The sequence below is a fragment of the Mauremys reevesii genome, linkage group 15, assembly GCF_016161935.1.
Source record: "Mauremys reevesii isolate NIE-2019 linkage group 15, ASM1616193v1, whole genome shotgun sequence".
Classification (NCBI taxonomy): domain Eukaryota; kingdom Metazoa; phylum Chordata; order Testudines; family Geoemydidae; genus Mauremys; species Mauremys reevesii.
The window spans coordinates 1,597,925-1,608,615 of NC_052637.1; the positions used below are offsets into that span (position 1 = coordinate 1,597,925).

The window sequence follows — 10,691 nt, forward strand, 5'->3', positions numbered from 1 at the left end:
GCTAGCCATGGCCCCACCCCCAACCGTGGCTCCTGCCCCTGGCCACAGCTCCGTTCCCACCCCCTGAGCCAGACCCTTTCCCTGGCTGCAGCACCAGCCTCAGCTTCCTTACCCCTGTCCTGGTCCCCCCTCCTACCCCCCAGGAGCCACAGCCCGACTTCCGGGAGGGTTGGGGCCCAGACAGGAGTAAGGAGGGGGGCGGGACCCTGAAAAGTTTGTGTACCACTGACTTAGGCAACTCCTTGCCTAGCGGGCTGGCTTTTTCGGATGCCATTCTAAGGCGCCCATCTCTCCTTAGTCACTGTATAGGCACCTAACTCCGCTTTGGCACCTAACTCCACTTTGTGGATCGCAGGGATGTTCCTGTGACTTTCTAGGGGTCTGACAGTTGACACTGCGACACTCAGCATCCCAACGCCTCAGTCCCTTCGTGAGCCTAGCCCAGAGGCCTGTCCCTCACTGCTGAGAGAGGTGGGTTTTGTTCTTTGCTTTGGGGTAACAAAGGAGCAGGTGCGATGCTGCGGTAAAAACACAGTGAGGACAAGGCACTTCGACTTCAGCAGGGAGGAAAAGGCCTGAGAAAATAGCAGGGAAATAAGATCAGAGAGGAACGTGTTAACATATGTGGGCCAAAGTACAGACCTGCAGATACGTGTAACAGTGACAATGAGGGGATGACTCAGTCTAAGGGACAAAGACAGATTTTCTGCCTAATGGCTTGTGTTTGCGAGGAATTCCTAAGTATTCCAAAGACTATCCAGGCATTACACCAGGGGTAGGCAACCTATGGCACAGGTGCCGAAGGCGGCACGCGAGCTGATTTTCAGTGGCACTCACACTGCCCGGATCCTGGCCATCGGTCCAGGGGGCTCTGCATTTTAATTTAATTGAAGTTTCTTAAACATTTTAAAAACCTTATTTACTTTACAGACAACCGTAATTTAGTTATATATTATAGACTTATAGAAAGAGATCTTCTAAAAACGTTAAAATGTATCACTGGCACGCGAAACCTTAACTTAGAGTGAATAAATGAAGACTTGGCACAGCACTTCTGAAAGGTTGCCGAGCCCTGCGTTACGCCATTCAGTGTTTTTTGTGCATTAAATGTTTGTTCACTATAGAACGTCTGTGACCTGTTTGACAATGGAAAGAGACTGATGGAGAAATAACCCCCCACCCCACCCCCAGCCCCCTTTTCCTTCTGGCTTTTACACGACAGGGCTGCCAAGGACCCTGGTCTGATTTCCGGGCAGGATTCCGATCTCAGCCACACCAGAGTCAGACTGGAGTCACTGCTGGTTCTGGGCCAATGGGATCAGCCTCTGCCTGCCTGTCCCTGGGGGCTGCAGGGGCAGGACAGGGAGGCTCAGGCATTAGCTGCTGCCACCAGAGGGCTGCAGTTCTGGCTAAAGGAGAGGAGGCGGTGGGTGGGTGTGTGTCTCTCTCTGCTCCTGATATTAGAGCCCGGGAGTGAAGCTCCCTGGTCAGATGCTGCTGCCTCCTCCAGTTTGGTCTGGGAACCCAGGCTGAGCAGCTGCTGCTCCTGCAGTGGGGACCGTGGTGGGCTTCATTGAAGCTCTCTCTGTGCCCAGCCCCCGGGTGGGGGAGCAGGCTCCAGTGGCTGGAAGCAGCCCCCTCAGGGCAGCCCCGGGCTCTGCCGACGCCAGCCCCTGAGCTGGAGCCTGCAGGGGATGGGGAGAGACCCGGCTGGGGCCAGGCAGGAAAGTGACTCTGCCCAGTTGCTCCCTCCTTGCCCCATCTCTGCTCCCTGGTGTCTGCGAGTCCCAGAGCTGCTGCCCTCACGGACACACCCCGACTCACACTCCTGTGAGCAGTGGCAGTCGCTGATCTGATGAGAGCAAATGCCCACGGGACCAGGACAGTAATCGGCTCTCATTGGCAGAGGGAAGGGGATAGAAACAGAGATTGACCAGACTGAAAGGAGGAGCAGGAGCAGGAAGTGAGGAGGGAGGTTCCCAGCTCCCAGCCCTGCCTGGATCCATTCCCTGCTCCCCAACAGACTGACTCTCCTAGGAACAAGATGAGGAGCTGACAGAGCAAAAGCCAGTTCCTGTCCCGGCCAAGTCCCTGCGCCGCTGGGGGGACGTGCTGGCCTCTGGGCCAATGTCAGGGGGATCCCCAAAGTGGTTCCTTTGATTCTGCTCAGAGATGCTGTTACGGGGAGAGTTTCAAAGTGCCCTGGAGGGTTTAGTTCTGCCGGGAGGGGCCTGGCCTGAGTGGAAATAAACTAACTGGATTTCTTCCCAGCGTGGCAGAGTCCAGAGCATCTGTCTGCAGGGAGAGAGCCTGGGGGGAATCAGGGTGTGAAATGGACTCCAGCCCCTTCTGAAACCTCCCCAATCACCCCTCTCGCCCTGACAGGCTGAAGAATCATATCCAGATTTTGCTCCAGATCAGCTGGTCTTCCAGGAAACGGGGAAAAGAAATGGCTATGATGGAGCCAGCTCAGGTAGGGGGTTTTCAGGGAGCTGCAGGGGGCGGGGGAGAGGTTGCTGCAGATGGGGAGGGGCCGGAATCACACAGGGGGAGGCAGGGAGGGGACAGGGTGTGATAAACCTGCCCTGACATGTTCAACCTGGGACCTGATTTTCTGAACAGGCCCGTTGGCGGGGAGGCGGGGGGAACACAGGACATTCCCTCCTTTCTGAACCAGGAAACGCCCCCCTGGGCAGGGCTGGGAAAACTGACCAGACTCCCAGTGCTGGAGCCTGAACCCACTGGCCAGAAGCAGCTGTGAAATACCAAGGGAAGCTGTCGGGATTCCTGTTCCCTGCTCATCAGCCTGTTGCTGGCAGGAGTGTGGGAAATGAGAAGACCCTGCCCACCACTGTCTGCTGGTGGGGACAAGGAGCTCTCACCTTCGCCCCACCCCCTGAAGCCTCCTGGCTGCTCTGAGGATGGAGGTGGGATTCTTTATCTCTGGTCTTTGGTGTTTCAGGGGCCGGTGACCTTCGAGGAGGTGGCTGTGTATTTCACCCAGGGGCAGGGGGCTCTGCTGGACCCCAGTCAAAGAGCCCTCTACAGGGACGTCATGCAGGAGAACTACGAGATGGTGACCTCGCTGGGTAAGGGATTCCCATCCCCTCGGTTATTAGAAGATGCAGGATCTGTATTTCTGAATCTACACAGGTTCTTCCCTGGTTAGTGAGGGGAGCCAAACTCGAACAGTTTAATGGGACTAAATCAGGGGGCCCAGATAATCTTCATCCAAGAATATTAAAGGAACTGGAACATGAAATTGCAAGCCCATTAGCAAGAATGTTTAGTGAATCTGTAATCTCAGGGGTTGTACCGTATGGCTGGAGAATTGCTAACATAGTTCCTATTTTTAAGAAAGGGGGAAAAAAGTGATCTGGGTAACTACAGGCCTGTTAGTTTGACATCTGTAGTATGTAAAGTCTTGGAAAAAATTTTGAAGGAGAAAGTAGTTAGGGATATTGAGATCAATGGTAATTGGGACAAAATACAACATGGTTTTACAAAAGGTAGATCGTGCCAAACCAACCTGATCTCCTTCTTTGAGAAGGTAACAGACTTTTTAGACAAAGGAAACTCAGTGGATCTAATTTACCTCGATTTCAGTAAGGCATTTGATACGGTTCCACATGAGGAATTATTAGTTAAATTGGAAAAGATGGGGATCAATATGAAAATTGAAAGGTGGATAAGGAACTGGTTAAAGGGGAGACTACAACGGGTCACACTGAAAGGCGAACTGTCAGGCTGGAGGGAGGTTACTAGTGGAGTGCCTCAGGGATCGGTTTTGGGACCAATCTTATTTAATCTTTTTATTACTGACTTGGGCACAAAAAGTGGGAATGTGCTAATAATGTTTGCAGATGACACAAAGCTGGGAGGTATTGCTAACACAGAGAAGGAACGGGATATTATACAGGAAGATCTGGATGACCTTGTAAACTGGATTAATAGTAATAGGATGAAATTTAATAGTGAAAAGTACAAGGTCAAGCATTTAGGGATTAATAACAAGAATTTTTTTTATAAACTGGGGACACATCAGTTGGAAGTAACAGAGGAGGAGAAGGACCTCGGAGTATTGATTGATCACAGGAGGACTATGAGCCGCCAATGTGATATGGCCGTGAAAAAAGCAAATGCGGTTTTGGACTGCGTCAGGCGAGGTATTTCCAGTAGAGATAAGGAGGTGTTGGTACCGTTATACAAGGCACTGGTGAGACCTCATCTGGAATACTGTGTGCAGTTCTGGTCTCCCATGTTTAAGAAGGATGAATTCAAACTGGAACAGGTACAGAGACGGGCTACTAGGGTGATCCGAGGAATGGAAAACCTGTCTTACAAAAGGAGACTCAAAGAGCATGGCTTGTTTAGCCTAACCAAAAGAAGGCTGAGGGGCGATATGATTGCTCTTTATAAATATATCAGAGGGATAAATACCAGGGAGGGAGAGGAATTACCAGGGAGGGAGAGGACACAAGAACAAATGGATATAAACTGGCCATCAGGAAGTTCAGACTTGAAATTAGACGAAGGTTTCTAACCATCAGAGGAGTGAAGTTCTGGAACAGCCTTCCAAGGGGAGTAGTGGGGGCAAAAGACATATCTGGCTTCAAGACTAAGCTTGATAAGTTTATGGAGGGGATGGTATGATGGGATAGCCTGATTTTGGCAATTAATTGATCTTTGGCTACTAGTGGTAAATAGGCCCAATGGCCTGTGATGGGATGTTAGATGGGGTGGGATCTGAATTACTGCAGAGAATTCTTTCCTGGGTGTCTGGCTGGTGAGTCTTACCCACATGCTCAGGGTTTAGCTGATCACCATATTTGAGGTCGGGAAGGAATTTTCCTCCAGGGCAGATTGGCAGAGGCCCTGGCGGTTTTTCCCCTTCCTCTGCAGTGTGGGGCACAGGTCACTTGCTGGAGGATTCTCTGCATCTTGAAGTCTTTAAACCACAATTTGAGGACTTCAATAGCTCAGACATAGATTAGGGGTTTGTTACAGGAGTGGGTGGGTGAGATTCTGTGGCCTGCGTTGTGCAGGAGGCCATACTAGATGATCATAATGGTCCCTTCTGACCTTAAACTCTATGATGCTATGGAGGGGAAGGGGGCTTCTAAGGCACAGTTACCGGGTGAGAGAGACTTGCATCTCCATATCCCCTCCAATGGAACTAGCCTAATGGACCTGCTAAACCAGGGGCAGGCAAACTTTTTGGCCTGAGGGCCGCATTGGGTTTCCAAAATTGTATGGATGGCTGGTTAGGGGAGGCTGTGCCTCCCCAAACAGCCAGGTGTGGCCCAGCCCTACCCCCTATCTGACCTCCTGCTTCTCGCCCCCCTGACGGCCCCCCTGGGATCCCTGCCCCATCCACCCCTCCCTGTCTGTCCCCTGCTGCCCCATCCAACCCCTCCTCTCATTACTGACTGCCCTCCCCGGGACCTCTGCCCCCACTCAACTCCCTTGTTCCCCACCCTCTGACCGCCCCGACCCCTATCAACATCCCCACCCCCTGATCACCACCCCAAACTTCCCTGCCCTCTATCCAACCCCCCCACCACCCCGCTCCCTGCTCCCTTACCGTGCTACCTGGAGCACCAGGACAGGCAGCCATGCCGCCCGACTGGAGCCAGCCTCGCCACCACGCAGCATGGAGCACCAGGTCAGGGCCTGGCTCTGCAGCTGCGCTGCTGGCAAGAGCTCGCAGCCCCGCCGCCCAGAGCATTGTGCCGGCGGCACAGTTTGCTGAGGCTTCAGGGGAGAGGGAACAGCAGAGGAGGGGCCCTGGGCCAGCCTCCCGGAGCTCAGGGGCCGGGCAGGAGGGTCCCACGGGCTGGGTGTGGCCCGCAGGCCATAGTTTGCCCACCTCTGTGCTAAACCATCCCCACCCCTCCAGCTTTCAAAGGGGGAGAAGCCATGTATTGTCCTGTCTGTGTTGTTTCTCATTCGCACACAGAATCCCTGGTCACCTCCCTCCTTGGGACTAGCTCCAGCTATGCAGAGGGCTCTGGGCTCCACTGGTTTAGAAATAGGCAGGGGTTTAACTCCAGAGCTGGGTGTGTGTCAGCAAGGACCCCAGAGTGCACAGATCCTGGAAACTCCTAGTGAGGGCGTCACAATTCTCCCCAGATGTCTGCCTCTCCCAAGGGGTCTCTGTGACCATGTTCCCGTCCTCTGGAATTGCACGATCCCCCAACACAGGCACAGGTTCCATTCACGGAATGCCCTTTATGACAGATGCTCTCTCAATCTTCCACGCACCCTGATCTGGTCTGATTTCCCCCCCTGCGCAGGATTTCCCATTCCTAAACCTGAGCTGATCGCCCGCCTGGAACGAGGGGAAGAGCCGTGGCTCTCGGATCTCCAGGCCTGCAAGGAAAGAGAGATCCTGAGAGACGACCACACAGGTAAGGACTGACACAGAAACCGTGTGGTGAATGAAGGAAAAAGTTGAGAATCCCAAAAATGTGGTGTGAGCAAGGGCCCTCGGTTCTTCCTCATCTCACCCAGGGCAGGTCTGGAGTCAGCAGATATCGCTCATTGTTTTCCACCCGTCCTGTTAGCTGCAGGAGTTTCCTTCCCAACTTTTCTTCCCTGTGAATGTTTGGGTGGGATGTGGAGGCAGAATCCAATTGCTCAGTCTTCACAGCGTTAGCGTGTTGGGTTTCCCCTCTGAGCTATTCCTCTTTCTCCCCAGCACAATGACTGCTGTCTGGATTGTGTCTCTCCCAGCAGGTGCTGAGCGAGGGAGTGAGAATGAGGACGGGAATCATCATGATGTTCCTGGGGAAGTGGAACCACAGGGGACCTTTGTGGAAAGAGCTGAAGGGAATTTTTCCCAGTGCTTGGAAGAGGGAGAAGCCTGGGGAAATTGGCACAGGTCCGAAAGGCTGATGGGAAACCGCCGAAAGAAGAAAGTGGATGAATCTATTAACTGTGGGAGAGGAAACAAGGATCCCACAGCCCAGCAGACAAATCCCAAGGAAGAGAACCCCTACCACTGCCTGCAGTGTGGGAAAGGATTCATTGTGAGATCACAGCTTCTTATACATCAAACAATCCATAACAGCTCAGACTTCAATACCCATGGGAGAGTCGACACGGGAGAGAGACGCTATCAATGCCTTGAGTGTGGGAAATGTTTTAATTGGACGTCAGCACTTATTACACATCAGGCAACCCACATGGGAGAGAGACCCCACAAGTGCTTGGAGTGTGGGAAAAGCTTCAGTAACAGCTCAAATCTTACTAAACATCGGAGAATCCACATGGGAGACAGACCCTATAAATGCCTCGAGTGTGGGAACTGTTTCAGTCAGAAGACCACCCTCATTATGCATCAGAAAACCCACACAGGAGAGAAACCCCATAAGTGCTTGGACTGTGGGAAAAGTTTCACACAGCGATCGGCCCTGAGTACACATCAGACAATCCACACAGGAGAGAGACCCTATAAATGCCTCGACTGTGGGAAAAGTTTCATTCAGCGCTCACACCTTCTTCGACATCTGAGAATTCATACTGGGAATAAACCTCATAAATGCCTCCACTGTGGGAAAAGTTTCATTCAGAGAACAAACCTTATTTCCCATCAAACAATCCACACAGGAGAGAAGCCCTATAAATGCTTGGACTGTGGGAAAAGCTTCAAGAACAGCTCCTATCTCACTAAACATCGGACAATCCATACAGGAGACAGTCCCTTTAAATGCCTCCTCTGTGGCAAAAGTTTTGTTCTCAGTTCCGACCTGATTGTGCATCAGAGGATTCACACAGGAGAGAAACCCTACGTATGCTTGGACTGTGGGAAAAGCTTCAAGAACAACTCCTACCTTACTAAACATCGGCGAATGCACACAGGAGAGAGACCTTATAAATGCCTCGACTGTGGGAAGTGTTTCAGTCAGAAGTCATCCCTTAGTACCCATCAGACAATCCACACTGGAGAGAGACCCAATAAGTGCTTGGACTGTGGGAAAAGTTTCACCCAGCGATCAGCCCTTGTTATACACCAGAGAATCCACACAGGAGAGAGACCCCATAACTGCTTGGACTGTGGGAAAAGTTTCACGCACAGATCAGCCCTCCTTAGACATCAGGCCATCCACACAGGAGAGAGACCCCATGAGTGCATGGAATGTGGGAAACGTTTCATTCAGAGATCAACCCTTATTAGACATCAGGCAGTCCACACAGGAGAGAGACCCCATGGGTGCTTGGACTGTGGGAAGTGTTTCACCAACAGATCATCCCTTATTAGGCATCAGGCCATCCACACAGGCGAGAGACCCCATAAGTGCCTGGACTGTGGGAACAGTTTCATTCAGAGATCGAACCTTATTATACATCAGAGAATCCACACAGGCTATAAACCTCATAAATGCCTGGCCTGTGGGAAAAGTTTCAGGAAAAGCTCATACCTTACTAAACATCTGAGAACTCACAAAGGCGTGGGAGACCCACGGAACAGCTTGATTGCGGAAAAAGAGTCAATCCGAGCTCACACATCAGTGATCCACAAGACAGAGAGACCTTGAACAATGGGGAAGCTTCATTTGGTGCTCCCAGAGAATCGGGCATCAGCAAATCCGCACAGGAAAGTAACCGCTGAGATGTTCTCAGCATGGAAAATGCTCCAAGTGGAACTAACACCACGTTGGACATCAGACTCGACTCCGCACAGCAGGGAAATTCTCTCAGGGCCCTGACTTGGGCTGACCATGGTAACAACCCCATTTCCTCGTTCCCACACACATCAGGGGCATTTGGCTCCCAAGGATCCAGCTGCCCATGTCTGGAGTGAGGATCCAGCAGCAGCCGAGCATCAGTGACCCTCTGGCTCTGCCTGGTCTAAGCAAACCCCAGGCAGAGGAGGAGAAGCCCCAATCAGCCCCTCCTCCCTGCTGCAGCCCTGGCTGCTGAGCTGATGGGCCACAGGTCGGGGGAAGGGAGAGAGAGAAACTCCTCCAGCTACTCCCTCTGCCTGGCTGAAGTTCCCCCCTCTCCCTTCCCCTCCCAGCCGGGATCCCCCTGCCATGGAGATGAGGAGAAGGACACTTGGGCCAAGCCCCATCTTCACTCTACACACCTGTCCCCTCCCCCATCTTCCACCAGCCCCTGGGCTGGGCTCCCCTTTACCTGGGTCTGTTCCCTGTAGGGGAGTGTCCCTGGGGGCTGGGAACTCCTCCCCTCCCTGAATCCCCCAGGGCGCTGGGCTCTGGGGGATCAAATATTGAGGGACCTGGGTGCTGGGATAGGAAACTGGGGATTGAATGGTTGAGGCTGGGGGAGCTGGGTGCTGAGCTATCGAGTGTTTGAGGATCATGGGAGAAGAGGCGAGGGTAAGCACAGGGTTAGAGAGGTGCTGCCTCTCCTGACTCACCCCCTCTGCCCCTTCTCCCTGCCCCCTCTGCATTCAGACAGCACCACTGAGAGGGGCTGATGCCCACAAGGACCCTTTGTGGAAGGCCCCGAGATCCTGCCTCCGCAGCATCAGCCTCCAAGGGTCTGTCTATGGTAGGAAACGTGATCAGGATCAGCCAGAGCATCTCTATGACCCTGCACCAGATTTCGTGGTGTAAACGGTGAGACTCGGGCAGACCAGGTGCCAGCTCACTCTGGAGCCCAAGGCCAATTCCCTTGTGTATTAGGATAGATTAAAGAGATTGTTAAATGTATACGAGTGTATTTGGTGTTTAAACTTCATGAAAAGTAATGGGATGTTCCTTGCATTGTTTTCACTTAACTATATCTTGTTATAATGTAGTAGCAAAAATATTTGCATTGTGTGTACCCCCAAAACTAAATAACCCATCAAACGGGGAAGAAGCCCTGTGGAATGCAAATGAACTTGAACAGGAAAGAGCTAATTTCAAAGCAAGTGGGCGTTGTGTGTTATGGCCGGAGGTCAAAGACTCAAAAACGCATTCCTCACTCTCGGTCATCAAAAGAAGAGCCAACGTGGGGAGTGACCCTGTCAGTTTGTTTTCTGTGAGAAGAAGCTATAAGTATGGATTCAAAGAACGATCCTGTATCTCTGGCCTCTTTGGACTCTTACAGGGAAGAATACCGCATAGAAAGCTGTGATCCCCAGGGACAATCTGGGTACCCTGAAAAGACTTTTGGGAACCTGTCAGTTTATTACATCTCTGCCACCCTTTGGAATAACAAATTGTGACTCACCTGGGCATGCATCTTACCTGCTTTAACCTCTCAATAACTCTCACTTCCTTTTCTTAGCTAATGATCCTTTAGTTCAGTGGTCCCCAACGTGGTGGCCGCGGGTGCCATGGCACCCACCAGAGCCTCTGTGTGCGCCCGCGTACTGGCCGGCGGACAAGCATCCTCCGAAATGCCGCTGAAAAGCAGTGTCATCAAGAAGCGTCGCCGCCGAAATGCCACCGAAAACAGCGTCATCAAGAGGCGTCGCCACCGAAATGCCACTGATTTTTGGCGGCATTTTGGCGACGCCTCTTGACATTGCTGCTACTTGGTGGATGCTTGTCCGCTGGCCATGGTCCTTGGTGGTTCATTGTCTGGCGCCCGCCACCCGGAAAAGGTTGGGGACCACTGCTTTAGTTAATTTACTATAGAACCGGCTACCTGCGTTGTCTGTGGTGTAAGATCTAGGATACCAATTGCTCTGGGGGAAGTGACTGAGCTCTTGGGACTGGGAGCAACGTGATGTG

General features: G+C 52.3%; 1 protein-coding gene across 4 annotated transcripts; it reads left to right on the forward strand.

Moving 5' to 3' along the window:
- Window positions 1-3,061: 3,061 nt before the first annotated feature.
- On the forward strand, window positions 3,062-10,318 carry LOC120382863 (zinc finger protein 883-like). Of its 4 annotated transcripts, none has more exons than XM_039500294.1 (3): window positions 3,062-3,089; window positions 6,297-6,410; window positions 6,736-10,318. In XM_039500294.1, exons 1-3 carry the CDS (start codon window positions 3,074-3,076, stop codon window positions 8,538-8,540), a joined length of 1,935 nt encoding a protein of 644 aa, XP_039356228.1. In that variant the 5' UTR covers window positions 3,062-3,073; the 3' UTR covers window positions 8,541-10,318. The 4 variants fall into 4 exon arrangements, with proteins under 4 accessions (XP_039356228.1, XP_039356227.1, XP_039356225.1 ...); XM_039500293.1 differs by lacking the exon at window positions 3,062-3,089 and adding an exon at window positions 4,070-4,166; XM_039500291.1 differs by lacking the exon at window positions 3,062-3,089 and having other exon boundaries at window positions 5,887-6,410.
- The last annotated feature ends 373 nt before the right edge of the window (window positions 10,319-10,691 follow it).

Excerpts from the sequence above, each read along its gene's own strand:
- LOC120382863 (XM_039500291.1), top strand. The coding sequence starts at position 5,999 with ATGCAGAGGGCTCTGGGCTCCACTGGTTTAGAAATAGGCAGGGGTTTA. Across the intron at positions 6,411-6,735 it reads CCTGAGAGACGACCACACAG|CAGGTGCTGAGCGAGGGAGT; the intron begins GTAAGGACTGAC and ends TGTCTCTCCCAG.